At 36.6% G+C, this 22,139-nt stretch overlaps 2 protein-coding genes across 3 annotated transcripts in view; one reads left to right on the top strand and one right to left on the bottom strand.

The window, feature by feature from the left end:
* NT5DC2 (5'-nucleotidase domain containing 2) overlaps positions 1-10,699 on the top strand; it is a 29,836-nt gene extending 19,137 nt beyond the window's left edge. Inside the window, exons 9-14 of the mRNA XM_032209353.1 lie at positions 317-418; positions 2,529-2,610; positions 4,586-4,672; positions 7,149-7,289; positions 7,526-7,590; positions 8,230-10,699. Coding sequence (XP_032065244.1) covers positions 317-418; positions 2,529-2,610; positions 4,586-4,672; positions 7,149-7,289; positions 7,526-7,590; positions 8,230-8,491 — 739 coding nt within the window. The 3' untranslated portion in view covers positions 8,492-10,699. The remainder of the gene's footprint in view (positions 1-316; positions 419-2,528; positions 2,611-4,585; positions 4,673-7,148; positions 7,290-7,525; positions 7,591-8,229) is intronic.
* Positions 10,333-22,139, bottom strand: part of STAB1 (stabilin 1) — a 126,900-nt gene continuing 115,093 nt past the window's right edge. For both annotated transcript variants that reach the window (XM_032209352.1, XM_032209350.1), the window contains 9 exons: positions 20,260-20,393; positions 19,141-19,306; positions 18,911-19,017; positions 17,595-17,714; positions 15,862-16,008; positions 15,580-15,690; positions 12,930-13,076; positions 12,409-12,516; positions 10,333-11,932 (listed from right to left, as the gene is read on the bottom strand). In XM_032209352.1, coding sequence (XP_032065243.1) covers positions 11,879-11,932; positions 12,409-12,516; positions 12,930-13,076; positions 15,580-15,690; positions 15,862-16,008; positions 17,595-17,714; positions 18,911-19,017; positions 19,141-19,306; positions 20,260-20,393 — 1,094 coding nt within the window. In that variant the 3' untranslated portion in view covers positions 10,333-11,878. The remainder of the gene's footprint in view (positions 11,933-12,408; positions 12,517-12,929; positions 13,077-15,579; positions 15,691-15,861; positions 16,009-17,594; positions 17,715-18,910; positions 19,018-19,140; positions 19,307-20,259; positions 20,394-22,139) is intronic.

Raw genomic sequence — 22,139 nt, 5'->3', positions numbered from 1 at the left:
ATTTTCTAATCCCAGAAAACGGAGGAGGCGTTGAACTTTGCCTAAGAAACTTCTGGGAACAAGGCCTTCCAAATGCTTATAAAGTTAAGCTTTACACTGGGGCCAAGATGCCATTCTCCACTAATCCCCAAGTTGATGAAAAGCCACATATTCTTACCAGCTAACAAAGTTAGTTAGGAACTGTGCTCCTTGCTTTGTGTACTAAATGACATATAATCAGAAATACTGTATGAAGGAACTCTTGAGAGTAGCTACTATTTTGCTTAAGAAAGGGAAGCACTGGAGTTACTTACATTTTCCCCCTATTTGCCTATAGCGACAAAGGGATGAAATACATGGTTGGCAAAAACTGGCAGGACCTTTTTGACATGGTCATTGTGCAAGCAGATAAGCCCAGTTTCTTTACTGATAAGCGAAAGTAAGTATATTGGTTGTATTACATGCATCTATGGAGACATGTATATATACGCAACACACGGAGAAACAAACTTAATAAAGTGCTAAGTTTGCCCACTAACTAACTAACTAACTAACTAACTAACTAACTATCTATCTATCTATCTATCTATCTATCATCTCTATCTCTATCTCTATCTCTATCTCTATCTATCTATCTCTATCTATCTATCTATCTATCTATCTATCATCTATCTATCTATCTATCTATCTATCTATCTATCTATCTATCTATCTATCTATCTATCTATCTATTTATTTCTATATGACTGAGAATTTCATCATATCATGGTGCCATGCCATGAATATTATCCTAGCACCATATTGTGGGAGAGAGAAATTAATTTTGCAAGTGAAACAATTTTAAGGAGTAGATGCCAAGTTATTATGTACAATTAAAAGTCTTGCCAGATTAGGTCACACTTCTAAAACTGTCTTCCAGATTGTGTGTAAGCATATGATTTTTTAAATGACACTTTAATCCTTTGCTTTGGGGTGAAGTCAGGACGACTAAGTGGAGCTGAGCATTTACTGGCCACATGCCTTTCCTAATGCCTACACAGAGTTCCCAGCAGATATTTTTTTTTTGCACCCTGATAGAGAAACATCTGCTGCTGCCTAAGATTGAACTCTCAACCTTATGAGTGGGAGGCGAGTGTCTTCACCTCAAGACTACCGTACAACTGATGTTGAGGCTTCATTACCCTGTATAAGGATAGACACTGAGCAAAAGAAATTAGAGAAAATTCAAGCTATTCTGTTTGTCATTCATTTATGTGTCTGCATATTCTTTCTTTTGGGTGTGTGTGTATATGAATGTGAGTGAGTGTGCATGTGTGCATGCATGTAGTGCAGTGTCAAGTATGTAGTGTCTGAAATGTGAAATTTCACAAAGTCTTGCTTTGAGTGTGGAACTGCTATTTTGAGCACAAGAATTGTTTTGAGTTTGATCTATTTCCAAAATGTTTAAAGTACCTTGTTTTATACATGACTCTCAAAATTCATTTTGTGAAATTTCATGTATATTATGACATTAATTAAACTAGGAGTAGACTGTCTTTTGTGTCCCGGGGTCATATTTAATCACTTGTAAAATTGAAAGTTTGCAGCAATGAGATGAAAACATACACTGGGTAAAACTCTTTATTATATCACCAGAGCTGGTGTTCTTAGGTTTCTTTCGGGTTATTTTTGTTTTTCCTGAATTCTGGGTGGTAAAGTTGTTTCTTCTTCTAGGTAACAATTTAGGTTTAGGCTTACCCTGTTTGTGGGTTTCCTGTTTTAAAATAGTTGGAAATCAACATTCACAGTACAAGTTAGGGCAGTGTTTCTTGATCCCATCAGCTTTAAAATGAAATCTGGAAGTTGGAGGCCACACATCTTAAAGTCTCTGTGAAATATTGGTTTGTGACAAGCTCCAGAAGTTAGAATATGGGGGTAAGATAACAATATATGCATGGGCCTCAGCTTTCCTAATTTGCTTTATTTAACACATTTTTTCAGTAAATTTGGTTTACATGATGATCTCAGTGCAGGTAGTCCTTGAGTCACGACTAAAATTGAGCCCAAAATTTGTTAAGTGGGTTTGCCCCACTTCATGACTTTTCTTGCCAGAGTTGTTAAGTGAATCACTGCAGTTGTTAAGTTAGTAACATGGTTGTTAAGTGAGTCTGGATTCCCCATGGACTTTGCTTGTCAGAAGGTCGCAAAAGCTGATCACACGACCCTGGGACACTACAACGGTCATAAATATGAACCACTTGCCAAGCATCTGAATTTTAATCATGTGACCATGGGGATGCTGCAATGGTCGTAAGTGTGAAAAATGGTCATATGTCACATTTGTCAGTGCTGCTGTAACTTTCAACAGTCACTAAATGAACTGTTGTAAGTTGAGGACTGCCTGTGCAAGCCTTTCTATTTTATTTCATCGATGTATTACTTGTTATTTATGTATTAATTTTAGTAGCTAAAGCAATCTACTTGAAATTCTTTTCATTTGCAGTTTAAAAACTTTTCTTGTAGCATTTTTGTAGTAAAGCCTATAACGTCAATGTTTTGCCTTTTTGAAGACCTTTCAGAAAAATGGACGAAGAAGGTTCTCTTCACTGGGACAAAATTAACAAACTGGAAAAGGGGAAAATCTATAAACAGGTAAAATTACCTAACGATTTGTCTTTACTTCATGGGATATTTAATAATGCTGACTTTCTGGAGTTAGTTTCAAATATAATGATAACCATGAAAAATAATTTTTGTTACTTTCCTTTCTAATAACTTAATGTTCTGTTCTATTCCATGTGTTCTTTCTTTTAAATTGTTAGCATCTCCCGATATTAAAATTGAACAATTGAGATATTGATATGGCAAAAGTTAAATAATGTGTGGTCTGTGCTGGACAATTAACTGTTTTTCCAATTCATATCCACACCTGTTATTTTAAGATTATTCTGTCTCCATTGTTTTCCCTCAAAAAGAAACTGTTTTATATTTTCTTTGTAGATTCAATAGTCAGTTTCCTATTTTCTTTCTCCTGGGAATTAATATAATCCTGAAAAGTGGTGAGAAGATTGTTATTATTTGGAAGATGATAATGAAAATTTGTTAGTAATACACTTTCAGAACTTCAGGACTTATTTTGAACTGGAATGCTAATTTAAACCAAACCCTGGGAACATTTTATTGCTGAAGCCATATAATTTGGAACACAGTGATTTCATGCTAATTGAACAGGGGTTTGAATCTTGCTTTTATTCAGCGAGCAAGAATCACTCACATTCATTGAGACATGCTCAGAATTTTCCATCAACAGGATTTCCATTTTAGACATCTCTTTGACTCTTGTAGCGAGTCATCAACTTTGAAGTCAGTTTTGCACAGCATAGGATTCAGAGAGGTTTAATTAACAAAGGTTGCCTTCTTTGCCTTCTGTTAGTGGAATCTCATTGAATCAGAAGCCTTCCATAACTGGAATAAGACCTCCTTTCCATGGGAATCTCGTATGGGATCCAGGCCAATGACTGTGACATTATTCAGATATACGTATAATAAAGGCAAAATATGAAGAAATGACGTATTTGCAAATGGGAACCCTCTGGGAATGAGGCTGGGAAACTAGAAACTACTTTATGGATTCATACCATATGCGAGCTTATACATGAGCAGATAATTTTCAGTTTTTGAAATTATTTTGGCCTGTATCTTTATTTTTGTTCCTGTATAAGAGACTGTAATGTGGAAGTCAACAAATTAGCATTTTCAGATCACTGAGACCGTAGGTAATTGATAGTTACGTCCGGTTAACATTTCCACTGAAATTGGCATAATGGTCCTTTGTTTTGTATCAAGCACAAAAATGTCTTTTGATTAGAGAGTTAAACAGAGACAGAGAGCTTCAAGCATGACCATGATGGTTTCAGACTTACGTTGAATGTGTTATGTCAATAATAATAAAAGAGAAAACTTGACTTGGTTTCCCATTTTTAATACCTAGTAGAGGGAGACTAAATTGTTCATAGAAAGGTTGACCTATGAAATAACGGGTCTGCAGCAATCCTTACCAAAACAAATGTATATCTTGCTTTGAAAACCCTTGCTTTGAGGCATGAAATATTGCAATAGGACCTAGATTCGGGATATCAAGTTTAAAATAATATTTCAGCACAAATTCGGTAGGTAACAAACTATCACGGTTTTTCAGTTTATTTACCGAAGCAGTGGCTTAATTTACAACATTATTTTTTGGGGGGGGATTTAAAGTTTTCCCATTAGAGCTGCAATAAATTGTTTTAGACATCTAGTAGTGTGTGTTTTTCTGATTGTGTAAAGAAAAAAAATACAGTAATCATTTATACAAATGATAGGATTATAAACTTGGTTTTAAGGAATTCCCATTTTCTCTCATTTGATTCAAGTTCCCGTGAGAACTCCTTAAGCCTCTATCTCTAGCCATTTTTAAATAAGCAGCCCATGATGAAGAAATGTTTTTCCTTTGCTCTGTAGAAAAATCAAAGTGCTAAGGGATGTATTTTCTTGACCTTTTCAAGCCAAGCATGCAATGTTTTCCTTTGCTTTAAAGGAACTGGATATTCGGTTTATTCTCACTTTCTTTCTTTTTTCTACATTTCAGGGCAATCTGTTTGATTTTCTGCGGCTAACAGGCTGGCGTGGGTCCAAGGTCCTTTATTTTGGTGACCATTTGTACAGTGACCTTGCAGTAAGTTCTGCAAAACCTTTTTTTTAAATCAGCCGACGTCAGTGTCACTTAATGTTCTGTGTCTGCTACGGAGACACAAAGGGTTTGTTTTGTGCTTATTGGATTAATCAGTGTTGTTTATCAAGATATAGAATGGAAAATATCCAGATCTTAGAGCTTGTCATTTTGCAGTATCCATAACCCGTTAAATTGTATTACACAGTTCCGTTTTAACCAAGTTTTAAAAACCAAAATAGAGTTTAAAAGTTTTATTTCTCTAGGTTGTATTCTTTTGAATACTTTTCCATCCTAAGCACCTATGTATAATAACATATTTTTTAAAAATAATAATTCCTTAACCTGTTTGTAACAGTTTTCTTATTTTAAAATCAAAATTGTGTGATCTCTCTCTCTCTTTCTCTCTTTCTCTCTCTCTGTCTATCTCGATATATATATCGATATATATAACTATCTTTCTATTTCTCTATCTATCTCTATCTATATATCTATCTATCTGTATCTCTGTATCTTTCTATCTATATCTGTCTATCTATCTATCTATCTATCTATCTATCTATCTATCTATCTATCTATCTATCTACTATCTATATCTTTCTTTCTTTTTCTCTTTCTATCTATATCTCTATTGCCCATCTATCTATCTGTCTGTCTGTCTGTCTGTCTGTCTATCTATCTATCTATCTATCTATCTATCTATCTATCTATCTATCTATCTATCTATCTATCTATCATCTATCTATCTATCATCTATTTTATCTGAGAAGACAAACATTTCTGTCCCAATTAATTCTCCATCAAGATTCATCCTCATATGTAAATGGAATGTTGATTTATAGAAATTTCAGCACACAATGTAGAAATGAAATATTTTGTTGTGATGTCCAGCTCTCATCTCTTATGACAGCAATGCCACAGCATTCTTTATTGTCAGATTTAGTTTGGGGAGGTAGGGTGGGGACATGAAAATGAAGGATGCTACAGCTAAAAAAAGAAACATGGAAGAAGCCATGTGCACCAGCAGTTCACCATAAATTTTGAAACTAAAGATTCACAGTTTTGAAGATACAGTATCTTTTCAAACTGAAGGGAGGGTGGATCTGTGCTTCAGGGATCACTTTCTATGTGATGCCCATAGTTGGGCTTGTTCAATCAGAAATGAGTTCCACTGGATTCAGTAACTCTTGATCTTTTGTGAGCTTGCACATCGCTGAACCATACAGATCATATACATAGATATGAAGGGCTCCAGCCTTTGCGTGACACTTCAGGTTGCTGTGTTTGTGTCATGTGGGTGGCTTCCATAGCTATCTGCACACCCTTATTGGGATGTATGCCACTATTATGAAATCTCTTCAGAGTACTGCTTTATTTAATTTTTATTCAATGATAACATTGGCTTCTTTGTTAGATATCTGGTGTCATAATTTTAGACATGTATTGTGTTTTATGAAAACCACTTTGATATTTCATTTGGATATTTTTTGCTAATCACACAACAAAGAAAACAGGCTTGGGATGTCAACCACTTGAAATATTGATTTAGACAATATCTGTTTAAGTGCAGGCAACTTTTCTGCAAATGTGTGCTGTTATTGTGCCTGGTTAATTAATTTCCTTTTGATGCTGTTTTAGAAACAGTACAGCAACATCAGGCATTTTTACAGAACAGTCTGTTAATACTATTAAGCTAAAACCACCCTTTAGCCATATATTTTTTTACTGTTAAGTACTCAAAATCTTAAAGGAGTTCTCAAGGAATATTGGTTTTTAAACATTCTGCATTATTAGGGGTTTTTCTCTTTATTAAAATGTAAAAATGAAAAAGGAGGAGGCAACTCATTTTGCAATTCTTGAACAGATTGTTTTAGGTTTTTGTTTTTTTTAGAAGTGGGGCCAATGCATTCCTATCCTGGAGGGTCATTCCAGGTTCAAAATCCAAAATTGCCATACGATTATCATACTTAACAAGGCTAGTAACTTAGGGAAAACCCAGAGGTTTATGTATAGATTTATAAATAGGTATCTTTCTGATTGCATTGGACAAGAAATAAATGCTTCAAATAAGCAGACAGGGCTATTTTTGTAAACTGGATGAAAAATGTGTCCCCCGCCCTTTATGATCCGAGATGGCTCAGTGGTTAGGGTGCAGTACTGCAGGCCACTTCAGCTGACTGCTATCTGCAGTTCAGCGGTTCAAATCTCACCGGCTCAAGGTGGACTCAGCCTTCCATCCTTCCGAGGTGGGTGAAATGAGGACCCAGACTGTGGGGGCAATATGCTGACTTTGTAAACTGCTTAAAGAGGGCTGAAAGCCCTATGAAGCGGTATATAAGTCTAACTGCTATTGCTATTGATGTGCCTCATTATGCAAAAGGAAGCTATATAAGTGAGCTACTGAAGGCTTTTTCTATAAGGCTGACTCACAGGATCTTAAGTCAGTAAGTCACTCCACTGTCTTTCTCGTCTTCTGTTTAAGGACCTCATGCTACGTCACGGTTGGAGGACAGGTGCCATAGTTCCAGAATTAGAAACAGAAATACGAATCATCAATACAGAACAATATATGCACTCTTTGACCTGGCAGCAAGCTCTTACAGGACTTCTGGAGAGAATGCAGGTAAAATAGACTGAGCTAGATTAAGTAGTACATGGGCATTACTGCATAGTTGTCATTTCCTTCAATTAGATTAAGCGCAGTTCTTAGATAGGCTTTCTTGATTGTGTTGTATTCTGAAATGTTTTCTGCAAATATTGGAATATGTGAGTTTTTTTCTTTCTTTTAGAAACCTTATCTTTAGAAACAGCATTGTTCAGTCATTGGTCTTTTGCTTTAATTTTCTTCTTTTATTTTAGATGTATCAAGATGCAGAATCAAAGCAAGTGCTTTTGGAGTGGATGAAAGAGCGACAGGAGATTAGGTGAGCTATCTTGATAATGACATGTTCTTTTATTTGTGAAATATTCTAGGAATGGTTTAAACTATATGCTTTACAAATTGCAAGCCTAATGTTCTGTTTTAAGTAACATAGTGTTACAACTTTTTAATTGTAAAATATTTTTATATTGTGAAACAGTTTATGTTCTGGAAAGATAAAGAATTTGCAGGTTTGGAACTTCTGGATTTCTCATTTTTGGCTTTGATAAAGATTTGTTTTTTTATTTCTTTGATTTTACTTTTCCTCGTGGCTCACTTTTTTTTCCGGAATCATATTAAAATTTTTGAATTTCTTTATGCTTCACTTTTTAAAAGCTCACCATATCTCCTGATTTTGTCCTATTTTTTTTTTTTTTGTTTCTTGTGCTCTAAAGAAGAAACAAACCATTTTCTAAGATAGTCAGAAAGAGAAAAAATGCACAATTGGGATGGAACTAGCTGATTATTCAACCAAAGCTAGAGACCAACTTTTATGGTACACATTCTTTCTCTTCTGGAGGTAGCAGGATAAGGTGGCTCATTATGGAATGCTTCTGTAATATCAGTACATTTTCTATATTCTTTTCTATTCCTCTCCAAGGTTCTCTATCTAATTCTATTATACCCACTTCTTTCCTTTCAGGTCACTTGCAAAGAACCTGTTTAACCCCCAGTTCGGTAGCATTTTTCGAACCTTCCACAACCCAACCTACTTTTCTCGAAGACTGATTCGTTTTTCTGATATTTACATGGCATCCATTAGTTGCCTACTGAACTATGATGTGAATTTTACATTTTATCCTCGCCGAACGCCTCTACAGCATGAAGCTCCTCTTTGGATGGATCAGCTCTGCACAGGTTGCATGAAGACTCCATTCTTAGAAGAAATGGTGCACATTCGATAAAAGGGATTATGACCTGCATAGTAGAATCTTAGATTACTTTCAGGGGAGTGCTGCTACTTTTTGATCATTGTTGTGCCTCTGTTCTGAGCAATAGAAAGATACCTGAGATAAATGAATAGAAAGGTGACACAAATTTTACATCTGAAATCCTGGTGGTAAAATATGTTAACCATGCTTGATTATTTTCTAAGAATAAGTTTTAAATTTGGCATCTGTAATTTAGTCACAGCTGTCTTTGTGTGCTCAGAAGGGTTAGACATGTTGGTCAGGTTGTAGTGATTCTGGCTATAGAGATTACAAATCTATTTCCACTTTAGAACAACATATTCAAAATTTAACTTCCACATGAATCCTTGCTAACATCACATATACAATATATGAAATAATAGAAATTTAAATAGTTCCTATTCAGTTCGTCAATCAGTTCGCATTCAGTTACAAATTTGAAGATACTAACTGATGTATTTCTAACGAATTGAGTATAGTACAGGTCTGTATAAACCAGATATGCCATTACACCACATTCATTCATTCATGTGTGAAGTGACCTCACTTAGATTCACTATTTGATAACATCAGTTAATGTGATATTAAGTATGTAATGCTCATTTACACATTCAAGCCATCACCTGATGCTGAGTTTATCAGATGATGTATATTTATATATTAAAGCACCCCTAGTTAACATACAAAAAAGCAGGTTTTCGTAACAGTAGGTGAATAAATTATCTTAAATTGAGTAACCTATTTTATAAAATGCTAATTTACTTACTGAATCTATAAGAATTTTTAGACATCTAAGCATAAATAGATGTGTAGATTAACCTGTCCTCTAGATATTGTATGCATAACTAGGATAATAAAAGATTAAAATAGTGATTGCTAGAGTCATTACCCAACTATAATGGAAAGGATTTTTCCTCTATTCTATCACTAACAGCCCACATATCAGCAAGAGCTAAAACAATCATCAGAAAACAAGTCAGAAGCTTATGTAGTATAAAAATAGTGGTCTCTTAGGAATGGTGAATCATCAAAACCAAATTGTTTTGTGTTTCAGAATTTGCAGGGACTTACCACGACCTTTTAAACTTAATTCAGAGATGCTCTTTTTTAAAAAGCCTTAGAGAAGGCTTATGTCTTAGATTAGATGTAAGTGTTGCGGGATTCTTATTTGTTCTGCATTTGATCATGTATTGCCAGTCAGGGCCATTGCTGTATCAGAGTCAGATATAAGAGATACATATTGGGAATGAAATGTCCTTGAATTGGAAGCTCTTATTTAAGGCTGGATTTAGGAAACTGGGTATATTAAGGTCAAACTTATGTGTTGGGTTTTACCTGTTAGGTTCTGAAATGCTGCTATAATTCAAGTTATATCTATAAATGAAATAATGATTGACTGAGGCTACTTAGATTATTAGAACTATTAAATTCTTACTAAAGATGGTTTTCAAGGCATTGGCTTTCAAAGAATGGAAGAACGCTTGAATATTCCAACAAGATACTGAACCAAAGAAATCTTTGAGTAGTTACTATGTTTGTAGTTTGTGATTTCATGTTAGGGTCACATTGGGTGGTCTTCTGGATGCTAGATGCAAGATGATTACAAATTGGAAATTGGATGTTGTATACTGTACTCCACAGAATTTTTAAAAAAGTTTTTCAAAAAGTGCCTACTTTTCAAACTTTTGAAGCATTATCATATAAGTTACCTCCTACCCAATTTAAAAAAAACACTGTGATGCTTAAGATTGTAGCGTCTTAGAGCATATGGATCATATTAAGACTGACAAATTGCTAAGAATGCTGTTGGCTAGTTGATATTTCTTTTCTATCCACCCCTCAAACCAACTTGAAGACTTGGGGAAAATTAACACCCTATCCAAGTTAGGACTTCTGCACTTTGTACTGCCACTTCAGGAGAAAGACTCACTGTGCACATAAGCTAACTTGCCATAGTTACGTATGGAAAATAGGAATGTATATGATGATTTTCTGTAATTGTGTCTGTTCTATAGAAAATTGTTATAGTAGGAAAGATCATGGATGTTGCCATCATTAGGGTTGCAATTATGGAACTTTTCTCTGGAGATACTTGTTCCTTCCTTCTCTCTCTGAGGCCGTGTCTTAGCTTTTCCAATCCATAGGAAATGTTTTATTGATGAACTACTCTTACATCCATATTTTGCCTCTAAAAGAACACTGAGAGCAAAAGGTAGAAGTTGCATCATGAAAGAGGCATCAGGGTAGATGAAAGTAGGGATACCATGGTGCAGTATTGTAGCTTGAGCTAGGCAGCTGCCATTTTTAAATACCGATGAGGCCTAATTGGTTTATCTTCTAAATATGAAATCATTAAAATACCAATGAACTTCCTAAACTCTGTTTGGTAAAGACAGTGTCTGTTACTTTTCAAGGTAGGCTGATCAGCAAAAGCTAGATAGTTTAGAAATAGGCGATTAAAAACATGGAAAATAATTTGATGTTTTTCCAAAATTGGGTACAATGGTTAATTCTGATTCCTGTGTCTGTCCACAGAATAAAATATTGTGTTTATCTTTTCCAGAATTGTGTGTGTAAGGATAATTTCCCATACTTGATCTAAATGGAATGTTCAAATACATGATATTGGAATGACAATATTTGTTGTTGCGAGGGTGAGATATCGATGTGCTTCGTTACTAGGCATAACACCATTTATTTTTTACAAAAATAATACATTGTTTCATTGTGGAATAGTCTTACAATTAATATATTTCCGTTTTCTTCATGGGAAGAGAGAAAGAAACAATACTAATTATAAGGCAAAGAGAGATAATTGGCATCTTTACTGGTAGCATGTTGATGTAGTCATGCTTACCTAGTAGTAAAAAATGTTAATAATTGCTTTACAGTGCATTAACATTCAGAATGTTTACAAATATGTGCTGTCTACAGTTTACCGGTAAGGTCAGTAGTGCAGTTTCAAAGTTAATTTGTTCATTCATTAAATCTGAACTGAAATTTCATTGGCCCAGACAGGGTTCTCACAGTATCCATTTGCCAGACACATTCATGAGTCATTCTTAAGTAGATAATTGAAGCTTCATGGACATGATCCAAAGAATTCTGTGCATGCTACATACATCTTCAAGTTCTTTCCATTCATATTACAGTTACACTCAGAACTTATTACTGTAGGTCTCTAAAAAAAGGCAATGCAACATGAGGGAGTGGATTCTAAACAAAAAAAAATGGAAATCATTTATGGGATTGTAAATGCCGATAGCTCTTTCGATCATAATTCCTTCCCATAATCTTTAAAAGGAATAGAATTGAGGTATGTGAAATGTTTCTTCAAAATTTCTGGAATTTTTGTATCCTGGTTTGTATTACAGCATATTATTATTCTCCAAGAATGTCTTCAGTATCAACAAAATCTTCTTTGTGGAGAGACTCCTGAAACAAAGATACAAAAATGGTCAGTTAATCTGTAACATGGAGATAGGTGGCATATAAATTTAAATAAATCATCTAAGTTCATAAGTTCAGGCAAGTAAAACCAAGAACAGAATATGACCAGTTCCTCCAGTTATCAGTATATTGGATTTCATAGGTGCATTCAAAAGATAACACATTTTATATGTTCTGGTTACAGTCAGAGGAACTAAAGTGGAATGGCATGTTCAAATACATTTTTTCCCATCTGCAGCAAGATTCCATCTAAAATATGTGACACCCACTCAGTATGCTGAAGATAGAGACCGTGGATTTGGCTGCACAAAGGAATCCTTCAAAAGTAGTCATTTTCTGCACAGAGTGTGCCATGTATGGGAACAATTTGGCTATCCCTAGCTTTGGTTGCAATGTAGATAACAATTGAATTATGGGTTGGTATCTGAAAATAGTCAACATTCGTGTTTTAGTTGTCTTACCTCAAATGGCTCATAGATCGAGATATCTGCTCCATAAATAGGATTTGGAATGGATACTAAGTGTGGGCTCCTTCCTTGCCAGGAAGGTTCATCATCATCTAGCTCAGCCTATAAGTAAACAGATTAAGTATGACTTTGTTCTTCAAACTATACAGTAATAAGGAATCGGCATATTTTAGCAAACCTGAATAGAGAGCTAAGACAAAGTGATTTAGCCAAGGAAGTTTAAAGCTAATTTGAGATGTTGTATACTAATATACTAATACTCTTTCATTTTTGCTAATGTTGGGAAGGACTTAGTTATAGCCCAACAGAACTGGCAGACATGGCTGGAGAAGGCTGTTATAACAATAAAAATTAAATGGTGCCGTTTGATTTGGATGAGGTTCTACAACCACTAATGAAATTACAAAAAAAAATTACAGAATTCTTTCTACCCAAGTTCTGTTGAAAGAATACAAAATTATTATTTTTAATTTTTTTTTAAGTTACAAGCAAAGCTGAGGCATGGATTTACCTACCCTAAAATAGCGAAAGTTGATCAGTTGGTTTCTCCTTTTGAGGCAGAAATAGGATAATCCAGCGATAGTTGTACAGAGCAGAATTATAGCAAAAACGGTGCTTATGCCAATTGTCAGAGCAGCAGATGGTTTCACAGTAGTCAAAACCTGTAAAAAGCAATGTTATTTTCAAGTCACATCTTAATGATAACTTATTACTGTTTCATGACATTTTGGACCCCCAAATTAAATTCCAGTGTGGTTCAGAATAGCAAAACATCTGCAAGGAACAATCTATTAAAAAGAGGACTCTGCTGGTTTTGTTTAAATGTAAATATATTTTTTTCAAACATCCTTAATATTATAGCTAAGGTTTTTTTTTTTTTTTTTAAAGACAAAGCAAAATAAAAGCTGGGTTTCTTGTGATATTTGTGTAATTTGCACTTTGGTTTTATGTACAACTGCATTTAAAAAGATACACATAAAGTAATCTGATTTCACTTTTTATTGTTTTGTTTACTCTGCTAATGTTTTGCATTGGCTAGAGTGAAAAAGCAAAGTGAAAGATTCATCTGGAGTTCGTCTCTTTTGGGCATCAGAAATCTGGTTAGAGACATGGTTAAATAGTATGATATTACCAATTCTTGTGAAGTTTCCTGTTGCATATTCAATATGCAAATACCAGCTGCGACCTGATTGGTTGGTCGTTTTGACAGTTGGTCTGAGTGCTAGTATAAATACCCTGACAGTTGCAGGGAACGTTTGAATCGCTTGTCACCTGTGTTATAATAAAGATCTGTCTTGCACATGGCTCCTGCGTGTCAATTCCCTCACAACAACAACCCACACATTTACAACAACTGGCGACGAGGATGGGATTTGCGATTCCCACAGGGCCTGGATCAAGAAAAACAGCCAGTCGCAGCCACCTCTGCCTAGCAGAGATTCAGAGGCTACCCAAGGCTACCTTCCAGCAGCAGCAGCTGTGGCCACCGCCCGTTTCAGCCAACTTGCCAGTGCGCAAGGACGAGCATTGTACCCGCGGAGCACAGCACGTGAAGGACCGCTGGGACCCGAGGCCAGCATGCGCCCAGCTAAACCAGTTTCTAGTCAACTGTCTGGGCCCGAGGTCATTGGGTTGTCCGTGCGCCTCACGGATCCGTCTGTCCACTCTGCCGGCCTGCAACGCCTGCCTGCCTCTTTACCCGAGAAGACAGCCTGTCAACCTCCAGGGAAGCTGCCTCTACTTGCTGCAGAAGCCGAGAGCCGAGCTCGGACTAATCACCGGCCTCCGTTCTCCAGGACCACGCTGCCGGCTCGCCCTCCGCGCCATCGAACTCACCTCCTGCCTCCGCTCCGTTTCGTTTCTAGCAGGGCCTACTCTCCTGTCCTGCCTGTCTCCTAAGATACAAACCTGCTTCCCACACTGCTCGAGGCCTTCAACGAGCCTGGACTGGGGAATTCATTGGGCATGCGCAGGAATGTGAGGGAAAAATAGTTGTGAGGGAAAAATAGAAAAAAAATGTAAATAAAGAAATAAAATGTGAATAGGCACTGGGGGGTAAGGAAAATAGAAAAAAATAAACTGAAAGAATTTTACTAAACTAATTGAAGCTACTAGTCCCAGAATGTTCCTGGACAGAGTTGCTAAATTTCTACTTCTGTTACAAAGTTAAGCATTACATTAAAGTGGTTACAAGTGGTTACAGTTATCAGGTTGACTGGGGGGAAGGAGAGAACACAATTGCAAATGGTAAAACAGGAAGACAAAAATGTGAATGAATTGTACAACACAGAAGGGCAAATGTATAATGTACAATTGAATGGTTATTATACAAATAACTGGGGGGAAGGAGTGTTATAACCCAGCAACAACCTGTGTTGCGTTCTAATTGGTTGGTCAAGGCACAGCCTCTGATTGGCTGGCCTCGTGACAGTTGGGCTTGACAGTTGCTTTGGGCTCGAGTATAAATACACTGACAGTTGAAGGGAAATCTTTGAATCGCTTGTCATCTGGTGCTAATAAACATCTTACTGGCTATCCATGGCTCCTGTGTTATTCCCACATCAGGACTCAACAACTAGCTGCGACCTGATTGGTTGGTCGTTTTGACAGTTGGTCTGAGTGCTAGTATAAATACCCTGGCAGTTGCAGGGAACATTTGAATCGCTTGTCACCTGTGTTATAATAAAGATCTGTCTTGCACATGGCTCCTGCGTGTCAATTCCCTCACAACAACAACCCACACGTTTACAATATTTCCCAAGATTACATGGGAGTTTGACGAAAAATGGGATGAAAATGCTCAAATCTTGTGAGAGCTACCATTTTAAAATAGTTTTGATTGTTCTAATGGTTAAGGCAGGAGGTTGTGAGTTCAAGTCCTGATTGTGAGTTAGCCATGAAAGCCAGCTGGGTGACTTTGGGCCGGCCACTCTGTCTCAGCCCAAACCCATTTCACAGGGTTGTTGTGGGGAAAACGGGAGAAGGAAAATGTGTTGGATATGTTCACTGCTTTGAGTTGTTTGTAAGAAAATAAATAAATAAAGGTAGGATATAAATAAATACATGCACTTGTAGAATACTATTTTAGATCTTAATTCATAAAACAGGGAAGGGAGAAATGCAAAACATTTTCTTGTTTCTCTAAAAAAGGAACTGGTAACTAACCTGGTTATACTGCAGAGGTACCTTCAAAGGGCTCTGAATAGCATGAATAATCCCATTGGAGGCCGCAATATCCCATTCAACAATCACTGTATTGTTAATCGCTTCAGAAACCTGGTGCAATAAAAGTGAACCAAAGATTTTTAGTTTATCATTCACTGCAAATGAGCTGTGAAAACTTTAAAAAGTTCAAGGCTTAAATCCACCAATGTTTCAACATTGTCCAAAAAGATCAGGCAGAGGGGTTCATGGCTAAGTGGCTGTGTAAAGAGAATTGGTACTTACAATGAGAAAAGTATGGCTCAATGATTCTGCAATGGAAAGATTGTATCCTGCTTGGGAAGGTATTATTGTACCAGCTGTGAGATTGAAGCTTGAGAGGATAACGTCACGCAGTGATGCATGAAGTTTTACATCCTTCAGTGATAAAGACTAGGAAAACAAACAAAAGATACAGCTCAAACAAAAGTTATTTTACTGATGGAAAGAAAGCCAATTGCATAGATATACAATATGGTATTGCACTATATTATTTGTATGGCACCTACTTGAATGTACTTTTTCAGAAGTCAACTGGACTTCCCTGTTTTTGAATGGCTGTAGCCTTTATTCAGTCCTCTATACCTTAACAGTGGTTCCATTGTACTGTACATGCCTTTAGCCTGCACACATTGATGTCAAAGGGGCAAAAGAAAGTGCTGGGCCCTGTAGTTACAGTGGATCCATTCATTACATTGATTAAATAAAGAGGTACCCTGTAGGTCATCTAGTCCAACCCCCTGCTTAAGCAGAAGACTCTATACCATTTCCGACAGATGGTTGTCCAGTCTGTTCTTGAAAGCTTCCAGTGATGAAGCACCCACAACTTTTGAAGGTCAGCATTGGTTGTTGACATATGATTGTAAACTTGTAGGCCCATCAAAAATGAAAGGACCATAAGAAGGACCTAATAAGGTTACCCACCAACTTATAGGAAAAAATGGCAACTTCCACTGTACAACATATAGTAAAAAGAAACATCAATTTTTCAAAGTAAAGAGAAAGTGAGAGCAAATGTTTCATTGGTAGTTAAAACAGAAAGCTCCTCTAATTTTGCTTTGTTTTCAAGGCTGAGCATATTACTTTTTATTCAAGTAAAGCCCATAAAGTACATAAGTGTATATCTACACCAGGGGTCTCCAACCTTGGCAACTTTAAGCCTGCCGGACTTCAACTCCCAGAATTCACCAGCCAGCAAAGCTATTCTGTTTCCAGTCCTTCTAATGCAGGATATCCTTGCACTGGCATATTATGAGAATTTCTCTCCTTTTTCTCATTGGGAGTCAATTTTAGTAATCAGAAAATGTAAACAAAACCTTTAAGACACTCTTCCTGCCCTTTTGTTGATTACTAAAGGTTGTTTGATTTAAGGCAGACAATTCAGAAGATAATCTGGAGTTCTATTAGGATTATGTTTGATAATATTACGCAGTGTTCTTTGCTGATGAAGCCATTCACATTTAAACAATGCAAGTATGAGTGCTGTATGGTTATCTAAACTCACTGCTTTTACTAAAACACTAATTACAATTGCATTGAAAATTCACATTGGGATAGTTTAACCTACTATGAATAACCCTCCCATAGTTTAGCTGCCCTTGCCCTCCCAAAGTACCAAAGCACTTAAAAATTTGGAGAAAATTATAAGAATTCTTCCAGTTGCTATCCTATCACAAAGCTAAAATACCAGGATTTCATAAGGAAATGGAATATATATTTATTCATTAACTTCTTCTGCACTTGCTTTAAAAGAATCTGAATTTACTGCTATGCTACAACTAATAGATTTACTAGAAAATAAGGCCCAATCAAAGGCAGATAGTTTATCTGCATGGAACTCATAGGCTGTACATCAAAGATATTAACTTGACTCAATTTATTTTTGATTATTTGTTTTTGTTGTTGTTTTTAAGATGGCACAAAATTATTCCCCCTTCCAACTAAGACCACATCACCACTGTCCATTTTGTGATCCTTACTGTATTATCGCCAAAGCCAGAGTTCAAGGGTACAAAAAGAGTTTTATAAGCGATGTCCTCAGAAAGGAAATTTAAAAAATCTACTCCTTCTTGAGTGGTATTAGCAAAATCCAGAATTATCTGAAAAAGAGGAAGGAAAACATGATTAACCAGGAGTATTACTATGTTCAACTCAAATATATCAAAGGGACCACTTCTAAGCAGCACCTAAAGGAAATAGCAAATTTGAATTTCCCTCCCCTCCTAAACTGTGGGACATTTGCAAAACAATACCCTGTCCCTGGGTAAAAGTAGGTGGATAACAGCAATTTGGCAGATCAAAATTTAATTTTAATTTCCCACTTGTTTTTCAATGTAGCTTATCTTTTCCCTTTAAAGAAATAAAAGACAGGTGACAGATCCTTTAAGGAATAGTTGAATATAGTTTCATTAATTCTGGTATTTGATCTGAATAATGAGACACTATTGTGGAGCATTCAGAAAGTTGCATAAATTAGTTTTATTAAGAACAAGTTATGTTTCTCCCACCCTTAAGAAAACACCATACATTTCAAACTTTCTCCTGCAAAAAAATGCATGAGTGGTATAGATCAGTCTAAGGCAAGCTGGAGGAAGTAGCAATAGCAATAGCACTTAGTTTTATATACGTCTTTACAGTGCCTTACAGCCCTCTCTAAGTAGTTTACAGAGTCAGCATATTGCCCCCAGCAATTTGGATTCTCATTTAACCGACCTCAAAAGGATGGAAGGCTGAATCAAATTTGAGCTTGGTGAGAATCGAACTGCCAAACTGCTGGCAGTCAGCAGTCAGCAGAAGTAGCCTGCAATACTGCATTCTAACCACTGCGCCGGCCCAGCAGCAAAGAAACACAACACGTTTAAGCTGCAGTTCACATACATTTTAAAATCAATATGTAGCAAGAACATGTAAGTCTAGAAATAACATATTGAAAGCCTAACCCAGATTCAGTCTGTGAAGACTACAGTACTTTTTGAATTCAAATTCAAAAAGATTTGGAAAGCAGTCAACATTGAGTGAACATCAACTTACACATTAGTAATTTTTGATATGAATAAATATTTTTTCTCCAAAGTTTCTAAACCTTTTACCCTAAATTCAGAGCACTTAGCGGTATTTGTCATAACAGCGTGTGAAATATAGATGTATCTGAACCAGGTTTGAAGGAAGGAATAATTATCACTAGTGATTTTTTTAAAGATACCATATCTTCATAATTACTGCTTGTGTTTCATGGTCATTCACAAATATATCCATAGCAACAAGACTACAGGATGAAGGTACTACTAAAACTTACTGAATAGAAGACTGAAAAGTTTGCCTGTTGAGCCAGCACATCCAAAAGGCTGCCTGTGCAGGAATAGCCATCTCCAATGTACCCATCCCTACAATTGCACTGTACTTCTGAAAAAGAAACAACATTTGGCGGCATTTGCAATGGAGACAAAGTTTAAGATTTTGTAAGAGTTCTTATGCAGGGGGAAGGCATAAATGATATGACACTTATAAGCTGATATATTTTCTCACCTTGAATTTGATAGCAGTAGGCATCCCACTTTTCACTGACGTTGTTTCGATAGCCATAGTTTACAATGCCCACATGATGAGTACCACAGTTCTGACTTGGGTATACTGTTGGGTAACCGGCTGTATGGTTAAAAAGCCAACCTACTATACAGAGGTGGAACCCCATCTAGAAAAACAGAAAGACAGACTTTTCAAAACATTTGAAACATGTTTGAGCCATGGTGGTGCAATGGTTAGAATGCAGTACTGCAGGCTACTTCTGCTGACTACCAGCTGTCTGCAATTTGGCAGTTCAAATCTCACCAAGCTCAAGGTTGACTCAGCCTTCCATCCTTCCGAGATGGGTAAAATGAGGACTCAAATTGTTGGGGGCAATAGGCTGACTCTTTAAACCCCTTAGAGAGGGCTGTAAAAGCACTGTGAAGCGGTATATAAATCTAAGTGCTATTACTATTGCTATTGCTAACTGCTATGTTGCTATTTCAATACTCCGATATATTTCAACGAATATTTCTAACTATTCCTATCTTGACAAGATTGTCTTGTACAATAATAAGATTAAACCTTGTACAATAATAACCTTAAGCTTTCTTAATGGGCTGTCTAACTTGAAGGAAGCAGCTTTCATTTCGTTTCATTTTCTCTGCATATCATTTTTCTAGTGCCCATGTGCCAAATGCAGCTGCCAGCATCTCATGGTACAAAAACAAATACAGTCACATTGAGTCATTCACTTTTTTGTTTAAAGAAAGAATTGGATGACATCTCTTGAAGGATTACTTGTTTGAATTTGTTATTTCAATGTGAAGCAAATGAAAAAGTGAGGATTCAGTGGGATCCAATGCAGAGGTGGGTTGCTCCCAGTTCAGCCTGGATCAGGCGAACCTGTAGCAGTAGTGGTGGGAGGCTTCACCCAATCACCTGGACACTTCTACGCGCATGCACAAGCGAACCAGTAGTAAAAAAAAATGGAAACCCACCACTGATCCAACGGGAGTTTTAAAGCTTCTTTAGACAAAGGAGACAAAGTTCAACCAGGAAAGGACATCTTGGGTGACTCTTAGCACAGACCAAAGCCTGAGATACTAATGAATTGATATCACTGTGTTGCCTTGTTACCTGCTGAGCAGCAGACAGCTGCTGAAGAGTGGCCAAGGTAGCTCTCTCAACTGCACACGAGGCTTCAGCATCTTCATAGGTAAATCTGTACTTTCCTATAGGAGATTGCAGGTGGAACACACCAACTGTTTTGTCTGGAAAACAATCAAAGAATATTATGTCTACTAAGCTTTGTTGAGATGCGGGTCAGATTTGGAAAAAGACACTTTGAAATGTTAGAAGAGATGTTCAGTATTTTTATTCTAAATGCCTGGATTTTAATGGATATCTTAAAAAAGTTAAGCAAGGATTATGGCAGAAATAGGAGTGATGTTAGAAAAGAAAGTTAATTCAATGCATGGTTAAAGAAACAAGGATAGTCCAAGACTAAACCCAAGGCTATTGGATAAAGTTTCATCCAAAGGAGAAGAAAAATCACATTGGACCAGACATTGGTCTCCCTAGTCTTTATGGGCATGGCAGCATGCCATCCAAAGAAAGGAGAAGTAAGCCACAAGAAGGAATAATAATAATAATATAAGCTGTTCCAAGTAGGGTACCACATTATTATTATTATACAATTGTATCACAGCGGCCAGTTGTTTTGCCGGATTTGGCATTGGTTACTAGTCGGGCCCCACCCAGGGGCCTAGGACGTCGTAACGTATTTTCGTAATATGCGTGCAGATCCAAGCAGTGCGGCTTTTTGCAGTTGACTGATGGTGATTTTGTCAATTTTTAACTGTTTTAAATGTAATTTCAGTGCTTTTGGAATAGCACCCAGTGTGCCAATTACCACTGGAATTATCACTGCTGGTTTGTGCCATACTCATTGAATTTCGATATTTAAGTCCTGGTATCTTGCAATTTTTTCATGTTCCTTCTCGGCGACCCTGCTATCACCTGGTATTGCGATGTCTATGATTGTGACCTTATTTTTCTCAACCAGTGTGATGTCTGGTTTATTATGCGCCAGTATTTTGTTGGTTTGTATACGGAAATCCCACAAGATCTTGACCATCTGATTTTCGGTGACTTTTTCAGGCTGATGTTCCCACCAGTTTGTTACTGTTTTGATATTATAATTTTTGCACAAATTCCAATGGATCATTTGTGCTACTGAATTGTGCCGCAATTTATAATCAGTCTGCGCGATTTTTTTACAGCAGCTGAGTATGTGATCAACAGTTTCATCAACTTCTTTGCAGAGTCTGCATTTGGCATCATCAGAGGATTTTTCGATTTTGGCCTTAATGGCATTTGTGCGGATAGCTTGTTCTTGCGCAGCCAGGATTAGTGACTCTATTTCTTTCTTTAATGTACCTGTTGTTAACCATAACCAAGTTTGTTCACTGTCCACTTTATCTTTTATTTTTTCCAGAAATTGGCCATGCAGTGCTTTGTTCTGCCAACTCTCCATTCTTGATTTTATCACATCTTTTCTGTATTCTTGTTTTGTCTGTTGGGCCTTCAGTAGATTTTTGTTCTTTACTTTGATTAATAGATGTTCTTGACTTTCTTTTAAATAATCAGCCAGTGCATGTTTTTCTTCTTCAACTGTTTGCTTCACTTGTAATAATCCTCTGCCACCTGATTTTCGGGGCAGATATAGGCTATCAGTATCAACACGTGGATGTAAACTGTAGTGCATTATCATTAGTTTCCTGGTTTTTCGGTCCAAATGGTCCAAATCAGCTTGTGTCCAGTTAACTATACCAGCTGTGTATCTTATAACTGGTATTGCCCAGGTATTTATGGCCTTGATTGTGTTTCCACCATTCAATTTAGATTTCAAAATTTTCCTAACTCTGTTGGTGTACTCTCGCCTGACAATAGTTTTTACTTCTCCATGCTTGATGTTATCCAACTGCAGAATGCCTAAGTATTTGTAGGCTTCATTT

Source organism: Thamnophis elegans, chromosome 2, assembly GCF_009769535.1.
Source record: "Thamnophis elegans isolate rThaEle1 chromosome 2, rThaEle1.pri, whole genome shotgun sequence".
NCBI lineage: Eukaryota > Metazoa > Chordata > Lepidosauria > Squamata > Colubridae > Thamnophis > Thamnophis elegans.
Note: the sequence above shows the minus strand (reverse complement) of the source record. Positions and strands in the feature narration are given on the sequence as shown.